The sequence below is a fragment of the Eptesicus fuscus genome, chromosome 5, assembly GCF_027574615.1.
Source record: "Eptesicus fuscus isolate TK198812 chromosome 5, DD_ASM_mEF_20220401, whole genome shotgun sequence".
Classification (NCBI taxonomy): domain Eukaryota; kingdom Metazoa; phylum Chordata; class Mammalia; order Chiroptera; family Vespertilionidae; genus Eptesicus; species Eptesicus fuscus.
In genome coordinates this window covers 87,253,156-87,269,196 of record NC_072477.1, presented here as the reverse complement: position 1 = coordinate 87,269,196, position 16,041 = coordinate 87,253,156, and the positions used below count along the sequence as shown (strand labels likewise).

The window sequence follows — 16,041 nt, the reverse complement described above, 5'->3', positions numbered from 1 at the left end:
CAGCTTTGAAGTTATGCTATTTTTTGACACAATTTAAAAAATGGATTACCATTTATTATACATTTTGCAAATAAAGTGAGACTTGATTAATATTTCAATGTGTGGAGCTAAAACTTATGTAAAATGCCACTTTACTATAACTTGATTAAGAGCAAGTCATACCAGTGAATCTGACTCCAAAGTTATGTGTGATGTAAAATACATTTCTATAAGAATCTGTGTTGTTGCTTGTTATTGGAGAACTAGTGAGCCTACCTGGAGGCTGGGGTGGAGCAGATATACCCCCTTGCCACCCATGAGTCTAAAATGAGCATCATTGCTGAATGGACAGTGGAGGTTGCCAACGCCAATTTTTGAAATGGTTTATCCGTGGAATCAAGCTGTAGTTGGTTTCAATCAAGAACACTCTATTTAGGCATTGGAATGGAAAGCCTGGACTTTTATTTTTCAACTTTACCTTTGGGATTGATGTGATCTGGTTGTTTATGATGTCAGCTTACCAATAACTCTAATAGAGCAACTGTTTTCTTTTCCACTTGTAGCATTTGGGGAGCACATCTTGTTACCTTTATTTGGCTGTTAAAGTTTATATATATCTGTGTATATCTTCAAAGAATACATACACATTTCCTGCCTGAACGTGACCGCCACAGTGTCTAGAGTACATTTCTTTGGTCTGGAGCCAGCCTGGGAGCCTGGGAGGGGTTCATCCCTCAGCTAGTTTTGCTTTGGCTACAGAGCTGTGGAGAGGCCTGTAAGGTTGGTGGGAGGGTGTCCACACTGGGGTCAGAGGAAGAAATGGGGAATGCATAAGGAGATATGTGGATTAATGTGCACATCCAACAATAGAACTATAAGACTATATAGTATATGGGTTTGTAGATCACACTGACATTTCAAATAATCCAGTCAGGAAGTTTTGGCAAATACAAAGTCTTTAATAAATGAGACATCTTCCTAGTCAGTGTCAGTGTCATTGCATGGCCCATTTGTCACATGATAATTAAAGTACTTTGGCCCTGTTGGTCTGAAGCATTCTCCTCCTTTACATACTCTAAATCCTTTCCCAAGCTTGATGAGGTTTAGATAGCAGTTCAGTTGACCCAATCAGTTTCCGGGGTTTGTTCCTGCCCCGTGCACAAATTGGCACAGAAATGAGTGACTCGTTAATGACGTGATCCTTGCTTTAGAACGCATCCTAAGCCTCCTGGTTTTAGACTGTGCCAAAGACCAGCAAATAGCCAGGAATATGCGCAAGCCAAGACCCATCTCCTATGGCCGTTATCCAGAAAACACTGATAAAATTGACTGAGGCCCGAAGTGATTTCCTTCCATTGTTTTGAACTTGATACAGTGGCTGCAGGAACCAGGAGAAAGGGTGAAGATTCACTCTGGCCAGAGAAATTCTCTCTGTTCCTCTCCCTTGAGCAATCAGATACTTTGCTGACACTTAGAGGTTTTGTCCCACTGGTAAGGCCCCTGGAATGTGCTGCTTGCTCTTTCTCTGTGTGTGTTTCACAGATGCAGCAATTCGTAAAGGATGTGCTTTTGTGAGATGGTATCTAATTTTTCAATATTTGAGTCTAAGTTGGGCCCTGAGATAGATATGCACTTTACAATGCCCTGAAGAACTCTCTCTCTTGCTTTTGGGGGGGTTGATGCTTAGGTTTAGTCTTAGATCTTCTTGGACTGTCGGAGGCATGTAACTCAAGCCCCTCTTTATGGAAAAGAAACCAAGCCTGGGATCACACAAATAGTTGCAACTAGTGTGAACTAGGTGGCGGGCATCCAGGCAATTGACCTTTTCCCTGGAGTTGAGCTGTTTGAGAATATAAGTTTACGTGGCATTGATGGAGCACTTTTTCTTTTCAGGGCTTCACATTGGGGAGATGCTGAGATGGTAGGGAATGCAGCTTATAATTATTTGTAGCTTAAATGACTTTCATTTTTGGCTCAGTGGTGGCTCTCCTAATCCTAATAGTTGCTTCCAGGGATGGGTAATTCCCTAGTCATTATTGGTGACTTCATTTATCTCTCCTTCCCCAGCGAGGCCCATCGTTTCTGTTTGCTGCCTGCCACCTTCCCCCTAAGCCATTCTTTGCTTGGTGGTACCATCATTTGTTAAATCTTGATGGCAGTAGCCTCAAAATTTCGCCGTCTGAAAGATGTTCAAGCTAACAGCCTGACTTTGTCTCTAAGATGACATTGCATTGACCTTTTAGATGTTCAAAGGGTAGGGTATGGGATTGCTAGCTGCATAAGGATATAAAGTTTGATAGATATGGCGACTTAAGCTTTAAGATCACCATACACCCAAGTTACCTCCAGCCTTATTATTGTCCCAGAGGTATGGTTTTCTATTAAGTCAGTATGCAAGGTGTGGGGTCTTTAAAGCTACCTGCCTAGTTCATGCCTTTGTGTTACCACTGGCAGTGACTTGGCACCCACGGCATTGAAGCTGATTCATTGAGTGCACTAGCGCATTAGTTTGGGCCTCTATCCAACAGATTATTTTACCAATATAACAATCCTGCCATTTATAAGAGAAAGTATGAACTGGATTGCTACATGTATATTGGAAGATAGGTTTTAAAAATGACAGAAATCTATAATGATTTAGGTAAAACGCAAACATACGCTTTGGAGGAAAGAGTCATTCACTAATTCATTCATTTATTTATACCAAATTTGAAACAGACACCTCTATGTATCAGGCACTGTTGTAGGCACTAAAAATACATCAGTGACCGAAACAGGAAAAATATCCCTTTTCTCATCTTATGTTGCCAGTTCCAGTATCTTCTCTGCATATATCTCATCTCTATAAAATATTTTAGAAATATGTCAGTGTCTGTGAAAAGAACTAGCTTTTTGCACTTTGCCTATGTTTTTCTATTCCTTGCTATAATTTCTCCATAGAACAATTAGAGGTTGGTTACCCTCTTAACAGTAATTCTCAGGAGAATTTATAGTAACTTAGTAGTAACTTTCAGTAAAGTTTTTAGTATGACTTTCTGCTTTATTCCCACACTTGGTTGATACAGGTAGCACTTGGGAAAAGGAAGAGAACTTAGGGTTATCATCTGATTTGGTAATTATCAGTAGAAAGAAGACAAACATTGAGAAACATAAGCTGGGTGTCTGTGGCTTTTTCTAGGAATCAGGCCTCCTGGTTCTATGCTAACAAGTTAGCACAAGCTTCCCATTGACCCTTCCCTTTTCCTTTTGTCCTAAGCACCTGATTGAGCAAGCCTGACCCTTTCCTCCAAGATATTTGTAAAAACTTGTTAAACAGGCATAATCCCTACATTCCATACATAGGGATTCCGATTTTGTGGGTCTAGGGGGGGGAGACTGCTATTTTAAAAAGGAGGATTGAAGAAAGGTGGGCATCCTAATGAGATGTATATGGGTTACATTCTACAACCATGGAAATATTGTTGAACCACTTTCTACTGGGCTGAGCCATAGGGATGACTTGGCCTTTAAATCTTGTATGCTGAAAGGTCCAAATTTATGTACTATACTAGCGTACCCGTTGCAGGAAAAATCCTGCAATAGGATTTCCTGCTGCACTCTACCCCGCCTCCGTTCCTCCCTTATCGCCCGCCCCGCCTTCTCCTCCAGCCCCCCTGCTTTTCCCTTCGCCCCTGGCCCCGCCTCCGCCCCACCCTTGTTGCCTGCCCCGCCTTCTCCTCCAGCCCGCCCGCTTTTCCCTTCGCCCCCGGCCCCGACTTTGCTCCTCCTTTCTACCCCCTCCCCGCCCCCCCCCCCCCCCCCCCCCCCCCCCCCCCCCCCCCCCCCCACCCCCCCCCCGGCTTGCTTGCTTCTTCGAAGCTTTACTCCCTTCTGCAGCTCTTGGCTTCTTTCGACACTGTCTTGGTATGCAAATTAGCCGCCATCTTTGTTGGGGTAATTTGCATACTCGTCCTGATTGGTTGATTGGCGTGGCTTGGCTGGTGGGCGTGGCTTAGGTGAAGCGAAGGTGTGGTCAATTTGCATATTTGTCTATTATTAGATTAGATGTGCAATCAAGAAGCCAGCAGCCACCTATAGATGTCACATAGTACCCAAGGAGACTGTGTTACTCAACTGTTCACTAGTGGGAGGAGATTGTCTCAGCGTTGTTAACCATCTTTCTCGGGGTTTCTTCGTAGGCAATGGTGGCTTGCTACCCAGGAAATGGAACAGGTTATGTCCGACATGTAGACAACCCCAACGGTGACGGCCGCTGCATCACCTGCATCTACTATCTGAACAAGAATTGGGATTCCAAGGTACTTGGAATAATGGGAATAGAGTGTGGGGTTAGAAACTAAAGGGAAAGAAGGCAGATGACTTAGAGGAGAGTTTGGAGTTCATAATTCCCACAGATGTGTCTTTTCTTTTTCAACCCCCTCCCACACCCCGTGGTACTAAAGTTGAGATGAAAATGATGGATATCAAGTTAATTTTACGGGGGGGTAGGTAGAGTCATTATTAAGATATGGAGGGAGTGGTTGATGAAGAGAAGGTGATTTGTTATTTTAGGGATCGACATTTTTAGTGTAATCCAGAGCTGATGGGACTCCCAGTGCAGAATAAGATGTACACGTTTCTCTTCTAGCAGCAACATTGAGAGAATTCCACAAAAATAGAGCTGTGGGATATAAACCTCCCCAAGCGAGGCTTCCCACACAGTCCTCTCTTGGGGTGATACATCTTATTGGTGGCTGCCTGCCATGGCTTACTGTGGTTTGTGAATGCCAAAGGCTTTATGGTTTATTTTTGTATTTCTGAACATATAGATAGATAGAGATATGAAGTCTGGTTCCACACGTACAAACGTTTGTCTGGAATGTGTATGCCTTCTGAACATTGGGGGATAATTTAGGAGTCTGGGAAGTCAGACCTTTTTAAGCCTGTTTGGCTTTTGAACCTTCCGCATCTCCATGTCCTGTTCATTAGGGCAGCTGCCGGCTGTCGCTGGGCTAGGACATTTTATCTGGGGTCAGAAAAACTAAACCTGGGAAACCAGTGGATCAGTGGCAAGGCTCATCTCGTCTCCCTGTTGGGAAGCATGATTAGAATTCATCCCTTGATTGTCCTTTAAAAACTTGAAAGGTGGTGTTACAGGCCAGCAAGTGAAGTTGTCAGGTCAGTGAAAATAAATTGTGAAATATAAAATCATTCAGCAAATAGTGGAGTGCCTGCTAGTGCCAGGCATTGTGTTGTGGGAAACACTGATGTATGAGGCCTGCATTCTACCCTGCTATGGTTATTCTAGTAGGACAGATTGGGCATACATGTAGCATGAAAAAGTAATTCAATGAAAAGAGAGACACATGTAATAAAAGGTACAGATAAGGCGATCTGAGAGTTCAGGAAAAAAAAACATGCCACTTCCAACTAACAAAGTCATACAGGAGCTAGTGGAGTTCAGAGGAAAGCTGTAAATTCTAATTGAAGGGGAATGATTATTGTGTGGGATGACTATCCTAGGAAGCTGTTAAAATTAGATTGAACCATACAAAATTGCTGGGGTATTTTTGTAGGTCAAAATCTGTCGCATATTGGTGATCTGTATGATTGGACCTAATAGAACTCCATTTTGTGTCCATGGGCTTCATGAGTGGGGGGTGGGAAGGCTTCCTTTGGCGTGAGGTCAATAAGGAAATAGCTCTAGCCAAGTTTGAAATAAACTTTAATACAAAGTATGAGGCTGAATTAAAAATGTAGGAGTCATATATTCGTAGAGTGGAGATGGGAAGATGGCTTTGTTTTTAAACAAGTCTTAAATACCATTGTTAATTACCTATGTATGAGGCCAGAAAATAATCTACCTTCTTTGTGGCCCTTAGCTACACGGTGGGGTCCTGCGGATATTTCCGGAAGGGAAGTCATTCGTAGCAGATGTGGAGCCCATTTTTGACAGACTCTTGTTCTTCTGGTCAGACCGCAGGAACCCACATGAAGTCCAGCCTTCCTATGCAACCAGGTAACAGCCAGGGCCTCCAGTCCTCATGAGTAGTTTCTTGTACAAACACCAGTTCCTGGAGAATTCTCTAAACTTGTGTCCTATGAAGATGAGGGAGTAACCACACCCCAAAGTTGATAGCAAACCTGTTTGGAGTCCATTTTAATTTTTCTTAAAGTGGAAGCTTTGGATTCTTTTAAAAAATATATTTTTATTGATTTCAGAGAGGAAGGGAGAGGGAGAGAGAGATAGAAACATCAATGATGAGAGAGAATCATTGATCGGCTGCCTCCTGCACGCCACCCACTGGGGATCGAGCCAGCAACCTGAGCTGAGCGTGTGCCCTTGACCAAAATCAAACCCGGGACCCTTCAGTCCACAGGCCAACGCTCTATCCACTGAGCCAAACCGGCTAGGGCGCTTTGGATTCTTTAGTATGCAAAGCCTATCGCCGGTTTGAATTATTAACAAACTGTTTTCCATTAGGTGAGCGTATTGGATTCTAAATTTCCCAGAGTGTTTTTCTCTTCTGTCCTTTCTTCCCCACTCCTTTCAAAAACCTAATGTTGAACTGCTCCCCAAGAACGTTGGCTGTCACACACCAGGAATTCTGTCTGGTCAACTCTGGATGAGTTTATGAGTTGCCAGTTAAAAGCAGAGAAAGAATCTTGTGAAAAGAAAGAGGAATTTGTTTTGACTTCTATTCTTTTATTATCCTTTTCTTAGCATAAAATTGGTTTGGGCTCACTGTACTGATCAGATCCCAACAATTGGATGTAAAATATTAAAATAATCATGTCCTTAGATCATACATGGGAAGATTTTCAGAGTAACTGAACAACTTAGTATTAATCTAGAAGCTCTTGATACAATATTAATTTTGGATTCTGCCTTTCATTTGCTGTTGTTTTATGGTCGATGCTGTAAATCAGGCAGTACTAGAGTGCTGCTTGAATTGGGAATAGCAGATCTGGGCAAGGGGTGAGAACATGGGTAGAAGGATATTGACTAAACCTTAACGAGCCTAATTAAATTAAATTCATTGAATTAAATTCACATATGTAAAGTTCTTAAGATTTATGTGTCCCCCTCCAGAAGTCACAGATCTGAGTCCCACACAGAGTCACATATTAAATGTCAAAGTGGAATGTGCCTTAGGTGAGCAGGTAACTAATTCTACCACCAAAGCCTGCTTGTGGCTTGCTTAATGGGTACAATAATTGGACCCTGTGGTTTGTGCCAGAATTCCCTTGTTATTCCACAATCCCTTGATGGCCGGAGTCATAGGAAACATTAGCGAACGTTGATGGGAAGCCCTTGAAGAAAATCAAGTGCTATAGAAATTTGAGTAGCTAATAATAGTTATAAAATGGAACTTTGAAAACTCATGCATAAAACAACTCCTATTCCAGGCTAGCCCATAGATGGGATAAAGCTTATTAATGAGAATACAGTAGATAGCTTGAGGGCATCATTATTCCATTGCATCTTTGCCTCGGTGTCTAAAACTAAAGAAAGAGAGCCAAGAGTTTTAGGTGTCCTGTCATTTAAATAAGTTATTCTTCAAAGCCTCACTCAGATGTCACCTCCTTTTCTCTGTGCTCTCCCCACCAAGTTGGGTCTCCCAGTCTTTACCAGAATGATTCCCTTCTAGTCCTTTCTGTGTAGATCATTACACGGCCTGTTACAGTATTTGTTAAATTGCCTGTCTCCCCACTAGGGGCTGAGTTCCTTGAGGAAGAAGCAGATATATTCACATGATCATTTGAACTACCATTGCCCGCATTGATGCCTGGTGCATACTTGGAATTCCTTACACGTTTTATTACATTTAAATAGAATTGAAACCAGAGAAGTTTATTTTAAATTAAAATTGGAATGGATTTCTAAAAATAGGGGACATTTTAAATGTTGGCTTTATGAATGACTCTGAAGGGAGATTGTAGTATGCATTTTTATTTTTTGGTAGTATTTTTAAATCTCTCCTCTTCTGTTTATCTTTCACAGATACGCTATGACTGTTTGGTACTTTGATGCTGACGAAAGGGCAGAAGCCAAAAAGAAGTTCAGGAATTTAACTAGTATGTGTTTGATAATTTTCTGTGACTTTTGATCAAGTCAATCCTTAACTTTTATTTAATTTTTAAAAATATATTCTCATCTACTCTGTTCAGTCTCAGCTGTGCCTTAGCTTCATATATAAAGACATCTTGATGGGCTTAATCCTGAAACCCTAGCCTTAGCTCTGCTGGGGAAAATCAGAAAAATGCAAAGGACATCCTTTGTGAATGCCTACTTTTGCATGAGAGGTTGTAATTGATGGGAAATTGTTAACTTTTAATTATTAATGTTCACCCATCCAACATAACGTTAAATGTTGTCCATACTTCTGTCACACTGCAAAAGAAACATGATGGAACCCAGCTAGAATGATTCATTTATTGGTGTGAGACTGTGACTCCCAATATGGAAACTGGGCTCATATAATATAAACTGAATATGACTTAAGAACACCCCTGTCCCCTCGGTACCAGAAAGCAGCATTTTCCCAAATACATTTTACAGAAACACTAATCCTGCTAATCTTGCCAACGTAGTTTGTGAGAAGGTAAATTCCTGGGCCCTACAATATGGGGAATGTTACATATCCTATTCCTCTCTTGAAGAGTCACAGTCCTCATGGCATATTAACCAAGAAAAAGTAATCTGAGAAATCCTGAAGTAAAGGCAAGGATTTATTGAGGCAAATTTAGTAATATTGCCTAACTCATGACCTATTTGGACTAAATGCCCATCAAACACCTAAGAAAACACATTTTGCTAAACTCTGTCAGGAGGCACTCTGCTCAGTTTTGTTCTGTAAGGTGGGAAGTATTTACTAGAGCTTTTGGGGTGACATTTGTGATATTAAACTCATCGGATCTGACTCCTTACCCTCTTCATTTTCTTTTCTGTCCCTAATCCAGGGAAAACAGAGTCTGCCCTCACTGAAGACTGACTGTGTGCTCTGAAACCCGCTGGCCTCATTCATTTTAGCAATGGTTCCTGGATTCTCTTTAAGAGTTGAGACCCAAAGAAGGCCTCTTCAGTGAATTGGTGATGTGCGACCCCCTCCTGCTTGCATCATTCACATCCCTGTCTTGCGAATGGTACTTTGTGTTTTCTTGCCAAGACCGCATCCATCTTCAGACCCCCTCTTTGCCGGATGAACTCATTGTCTAACTCTGAAAACACCTGCCGATGACCTCTTTTGCCAGCGGTTTAACTGATAGATTTGGTAATACTGTCGATTAAACAAGAGCCCAGAAGCATGGGCAAGGGAATAAATCTTATTTGCACTTTATGTACACTTCCCGATTTGAAAGGGAGGAGGCTTACAACGAAGACAAAATGGTGACAGGTGCCACAGAGAGGCATCTTTGAAGCCTTTGACAGCAAGAAACAGGAATCTGTGCCATCTGAACAATTTCCAGATGTTTTTAATCCAGGGCTGTTGGTGTTTCTGGAGAATTATCACAACCTAATGACATTCTTACCTCTAGAAAGGGCTGCTGTCTCAGTCACCCATTTATAAGTGTCCTGTGGGTAGATACTCCTTTTTCCTTGTCCTACAACCTGGACTTTTGACCTCTGCCCCATTTTACTGAACATATGACTTTCTGATAAAAAAAAAAAAAAGGCAACACCAGGTGTTTTCTATTTTCACTTCTTACTTGGGGAACCCAGTTCCTCAGAGGCAAAAACTAGACATTAATTGTTTGATTGCTTTGTTAAAATGGAATTTGAATTTAAAGCAAAGGGGAAACAAGTACCTTGTAGTTTAGAGTCAGCAACCTCTGATACTGGTGTTGAAAGATCTGGGTGTACAGATATACAACAAATGTGTGTGCATTTGAACATTTTGAGAGTGAGATAGAGTTAGAAATGTGGACATTCTCATTCTTCAGTTTCCTTTTAAATGAGCTCACCCTTCGTTAACAAAATAAAATAATTTTTAGAAATAGGGTGCTGTATTTAAAAAAAAGGAAATGGAAATAAAACAAATATCCTGAAAAGCTGTTTGAGTTCTTTCACGGTTTCTGTCCTGAATTGCCTTTTTCAACAGACTGGACTCTCCAGATCCACTGCAGTTGGCAGTGTGGAGAATCATGGGACTTGCTGGAACTGTGGAGGGTTCTATCCTTGAAGGACTTTGCATCGAGTGTCTGCTCTATGAAAGTTACTCTTCCTAGTTTTCAATTCCATTTTCATATTTTAAAAGAAATCATTCAATTACTTGCTTGAAAATCCCATGAACTTTAAAGAGCCAGGAATATTTTTTTTGGTCATTTACAGACTTTGCAAGAAACAAGCTTATTTTTTTTCCTTTTCTGGTTTTAGAAAATTTCTAGCTAAGATGTGTCTTCATTCTCACAACTGCTCTTTTTTTTTCTTCATAGTACTTATCACCTTCTAACTTGCTATGTAATTTTCTTATTTATTGTGTGTATTATCTTGTATTCTTCCTCTAGAGTGTAAGCACAAAGAAGACAGGGATTTTTGTATGTTTTTAATCCACAGGACGTATTCCCAGCACCTAAAATAGTGCTTGACACACAGCAAGGACTCTTTGAATAAACTCCCTCTTCTACCTTCGCACGTCAATGGTCTGATTAACTTCCTTCATCTTTGGCAAGAAGGACTCGCTAGAATTTTTGTACATACATCTCTCATTGTTGACTTATAAATCTAGGCTAAGAGTTTTAGAAAGCTTTGGGCATCGTGTCATTTCATATTTGTTTACCTATTTGAACAGGTCATTGACCACTACGAAGCAGAAAATTGAATGAAGGATTATACCCTTTGGTAACTTCCACTAATAGCTTCAGACAGGGCAGACACATTCCTCCCTTGGAACAATTTTGAAAAATGTCATTAAGAGAGAAAGAAAGAAGGCTGTTTCTTAGGAATTTATAATCTATAAAATTGTAACTAAGATTTTTCCCCCATGGTTACTAATGTCATGGGAATGACAGAATATTCTGAAAGAATACCATGTTTCAATAATATGCCTTATATCTTTCATTTTGCTCAATATTTTGATTTGCCAAAATATCGAACCTTTTAGGCTTTGCTTACTCCTTCCAGACAAAGGTCCTATAAACTAATAAACTATATATCAAATCAGCTTTTAATGCACTGAGTTTTTCCTGGATGAATTTGAGTTCTGGAAGACTAACCTGGAAAATACAGCTATAATAGTGTCTGCTAGTTTGCTTCACTGACAGCCCACTTAGGGGAGGACTTAGCCTTGCTAAAGCAATATTATTTGGCAAATAATCTGATCAATTTCCTTTATATTCCTGGCAATGAAATATTAAGAGTCTACCTCAGTGTTACATCATCTCTATAGTGCAGAGTCCTTGGCAGGAGATTAAATTTTGAATCAAATATCCAATTTCTTGGATATAAGAGGTCTTACTAAGTGCATTAAATAGATCTTCAGTAGAGTAGTTAATACCAATTAAATGCTAGGCTGTCTGAATCATGAATTATCCATTCAGACATGATTTTGTTTTTCCTTCTTTAAATAACTCGGATTTTTTAGAGGCTGGGTCATCCTAATTTACTTTGGCCATTAGGTCTTCAAATTTCCTGTGTTTCAGAAAGCAATGATGAGAAATGCCATGCTGGGTCAGCAGTTTGTGTAAAATGGGATTTTGGACATGTCAGGTACTTTTATATTGATAACTATGAGGACAAGCACAAGGAATGTTCTTAGTAAAGTTATTTAAAATGAAAATAGTACAAAATTGAGTTTCAGTCTTGAATCTTTTAAGTGGCATGACAAGAATACTGAATAGCTAGTTGGTTAGAGACTATTGTCAAAACAGTGGAAATAGTTATTTTTCAAAGTGAAGCTGGCTATAGTGGAACTCTGTTGGATAATATATGCTCCTTTATATTAAAGACCCAATGTACTTTTAGACTCAATCTACTGTCGAAATGTGATTTTTTTTTTTTTTTAATATGCTGCTGTTTCACTGTGTTGGCAGTGTAGGCCCTTTGAGAGACTGGATTACCATGGCCTGTTTCCTTTATATTTACAATGCCAAGTTCAGTAGCTAAACACTCATGATATAAAACAATTGGTAAGATAATTCTTAAGCACTCAGAGAATACCTGTATGCCATGCCTGTTCTACATGCTGTCACATGTCATTCTTTGCAGGCTCTGAGACAGTTCTTCCTCTTTACAGATAAGGAAGTGTACTCTGAGTGGTTAGGTGGCTTGTCAAAGGTTACACAGTGACGAGGAAACACATCAGGATTGACTCAAGACTTCCAACTTCCCCAGTCTTGCCTTTGCTGTCTCCTACCTGCAGAAGAGATGCCAAACAAAAGAATGGGAATGAATGGAATTGGCAGAGAGGGAGCTTTAAATAAATGATTGTTACTTGATATTTTTATATAATACTAGAGGCCTGGTGCACAAAATTTGTGCATGGGGAGGAGGGTGTCCCTCAGCCTGGCCTGCACCCTCTCACAATCCAGGACCGTTGGCTCCTAACCGCTCGCCTGCTTGATCACCCCTAACCTCTCTGCTTGCCTGCCTGATCACCCCTAACTGCTTGCCTACTGCCTGATCTCCCCTAACCGCCTCTGCCTCGGCCTTGGCCCCCACCACTGTGGCTTCATCTGGAAGGACGTCTGGAATGACGTCCGGAAGGTCGTTCAGCTGTCCAGTCTAATTAGCATGTTACGCTTTTATTATTATAGATTTTGATTATCAACAAGGGTCTCATGCCAAACATCCTAAAGGAATGTCAAGTTTTCAATATAAACCACATGAACAGAAAATACCAAGTTCATATTTGAATTCTCTCTCGACTTTGCAACGGATTCTTTCCTGCCTGCATAACAGGACTGTGGAGGAACTTTGGGTATATGTCCAACATTGGCCTCTGTGACTAATGCTGGGCTTGAGCGTATGGGGTGTGCTGTCACCAATGAGGCACAGTTGAGCAGTGTGGGCCATCTGGAAGTGAAAACAGATTTGGGTTTCCTGGGTGCAATTTGGAGACCTCCCAGTGGGCCGCAGTGCATTGGGACATTTAGACAATGTATAAGCTGCCACCCTTATATCCTTATGTCAATGTGTTATTGGTGGAAGTGGGGTATTCCTTTCCCTTCTGAGTGCTAGGGGTGGGTTCCTTACAATATCTTGAGAAAAGAATTTTCTGAGACTCGCACAAGAGGATAAGTGACTTTTATTTGTGTGGAATTACATCCCTGGGTTTCCAAAGGCCCATTTCCCTCATCCAGTCTTGTCTGGCTTAGCATCAGGGTGCTTGAAGTCCATTGTCCATTGTGTGGGGGGCAAACGCAGGAGTATGAGAGCACAACCAAGAGCAACCAAGTGGGCCAAGAGTGAAAGAGAATAAACTTCTTTGTTTAGAAGATTAAATATCCCAACCTCTTCCCCCCCCCCCCCCCCCCCCCCCCGGACACCACACACACACACACACACACACACACACACACACACACACACACACCTACTCTGGCCAATGAGCTGTTCCCAGGTGTGACTGAAAAACAAACACGTACCTTCCCTATTTCACCCAGACTTTATTAGGCATGTGTGTCTTTTCTCTCCCTGTCCAGTCCCTCCTTCCACCTCCAGAGATCCCTGGGGAATAGACCGGGTGGCCCCCTGGGGAGTGTTAAACTGCAGCTTCCTGGCAAAGCTGCCCAAGTGACAAGCCTACAATATTTGGCCTTCCCTTTGCTCCTTTCCTGTTATTAATAACTAGGTTAATTACTATGGTGTCGGATGCACTCTGAGGGGGAGGAAAGGAAACACTTCTTTCTATTCCTGATAAATCTAACATTCCAGCTTGGGCTTGAGGTAGGGCTGTCCGCGGAGTTCTGTTACTGACAAATGCTTGTACGTGATCCACGGGAACTAAAAGAAGAGACTGAGCAAGGACACGGGATCTCAGGGTATACTTTTATCACCTCTGAGTGATATTGAGAGGAGATTTACAAACATTGTTTAATTCTCAAAGGCACTTGAGTGATCGCTACCTAATCTTTTTAAAGTGGCTTGTAGAAGGATGTCATTTTAATTTCTTTGAAACACAGCGCTTTTGCTTAAATACTGTGAAAGACTTAGAGTTGAAAAAGCATCAGATTTCTTTCTTGAATCCTGTTTGTTTGACCTTTGATAAACTTAGCACTTAGAAAAGTCAGCTTTTTTTTTTTTTTTTTTTTTGGAAATAGTTGTTGCTCATGCTCCTGAGTGCTGAAAATTTTCAGAAAATTTATAAAGACCATTTTGTGATTCATTTTTTTAAAGTTAGAAAAACATCTCAGAGCTGTTGTGTTTTATTGTCACAATTTTGCATACAGGTTTAAGGAGTTGTGGAGAGAAATTCATTATTTTAGGAGCAGATAAACACTGTGTCATTAGAAATTAACAGTCTTTTTTTTTTTTTTTTTTTTTGCTATTTAGGGGAAAATGGTATACCCTTTATGATGGATGTCTGGTGGATGTAGATGTAGAAGTTGACTTGGGACTAAGGAATGGAAGGAGCATTTATCCCTGGAGAGCTTCCAGGGAATGGGAGTTAACACAGGGTCTGGGTGTGGTGGGCCGGTTTGGACGAGAGCTTTGGGAGCAGCCCAAACTCAGGTCAGACCTCAGAAGAGCTGTTGGAGGTGGCGGGGGTGGGGTGGGGGGGGGGGCGGTTAGGAGTGGGCAGCTGCCTGTTGAGGATGAAGGGAACAGCCAGCAGCAGGGAAGTAGTTGCCCACTTTCTGCATTCTGAAGCATTCGTTGGGCCCAGGTTACCTGCTATAAAAATGCTGGGGAGTAGGAATTCCCAATAATCTTTTCCAAAGACCCTTATTTAAAAAAAAAAAAAAAAGATAATAAATGCACTTGGAAAACCAAAAGCAAAGAGTTTGAAAAATGTATAGAGGGGGAAGGTCCCTTTCCCCAGGGTTATCTGCCTCATCCTGAAAAGTTAGCACCTCACGCAAGGCCCTTCCCTGCCTGTTGGCACGTTTGCTTGGTCATTTCCTCCTATTTTTATGCTTATTCATCCTGTGGCCTGCGTTCTCCGTGACATGCCTATTTTTTTTCCACCCTCCTGTGGGGAGAGATAACATTCTCAGGACTTAATTCTCATCTGATACGTTTTATTTTTAACCAGCCTCTACATCCTTTCCTCTTTGCTTCTTACTTTCACGAGTCTTTTCTGCCTTTTTTTCTCTGCCTTTTCTGGCTTCCTCAGAAGGTGTGAGCAGAACATCCGGGTATAATATATAGCGCCAGGGTTTGGGTCCAGCGCAGCTGCTCAGGGTACTGGGAATCTGGCTCAACTTCTGAGGTCAGGGAAACTTTCTCCTCTGCCCACGTTCCTTCCTGTTTGAAATTGGGCAATTCACTCTTATCTTCTCCTCCCGCTCTGGGCTATCTGCGGAGTTCCTTTTGTCTGTGAATTTATCTTATCTTGATGAAGGAAACACGCTTAAAAAAAAAAAAAAGACTGCTGTGGCTTGCAGTGATTAGAAGGGACTGAATGTCCCCTTGGCAGTGGCCTTGCAGCCACTTAGGGCTCCGCAGTGTGACTGAGCCTTGACTTGACAGGATGATTCTAGGAATGAGATGAATGAAAGCAGCCAGTGTCCACCCAAGTGAAGGGACGGGGTTTTGTTTGTTTTGTTTGTCATGTGACCTCTGACTGCGGCTTTCCCAGACAAGCATGTTAGGAGTAAGCTGATCTCAGCTAGGCTAAGTACATATACGTTCTTCTTTTTTTCTTTTTCGCCTTTGCCCTGCCTGACACGCCCCCTCCCCAAATATGACTAAATACGGTTATGGCTGAAAGTTCTCCCACCAACACTAGGGTAAAGAGAAAGCTTTTAACCTGAGAGTGGCGTGGGGTTTGCAGTGACTGGCTGCGTTCCCCAGAGAGGGTTGTGCATGGGAACGTGCTCGAGACTTGAACTTCATGGCCTCCGACTGCATTTAGTTCTCAGTGGACCGGGTCGTCTCTCAAGTATCACTGAGCTTTGTCACGCATCCAATGCATACAG

At 41.6% G+C, this 16,041-nt stretch overlaps 1 protein-coding gene across 1 annotated transcript in view; it reads left to right on the top strand.

Annotated features, from left to right (window-relative positions):
- Window positions 1–10,594, top strand: part of EGLN3 (egl-9 family hypoxia inducible factor 3) — a 29,982-nt gene extending 19,388 nt beyond the window's left edge. The window contains exons 2-5 of the mRNA XM_008157186.3: window positions 4,158–4,277; window positions 5,841–5,977; window positions 7,964–8,037; window positions 8,923–10,594. Of these exons, the coding sequence (XP_008155408.1) occupies window positions 4,158–4,277; window positions 5,841–5,977; window positions 7,964–8,037; window positions 8,923–8,954 (363 nt within the window). The 3' untranslated portion in view covers window positions 8,955–10,594. The remainder of the gene's footprint in view (window positions 1–4,157; window positions 4,278–5,840; window positions 5,978–7,963; window positions 8,038–8,922) is intronic.
- Window positions 10,595–16,041: the final 5,447 nt, after the last annotated feature.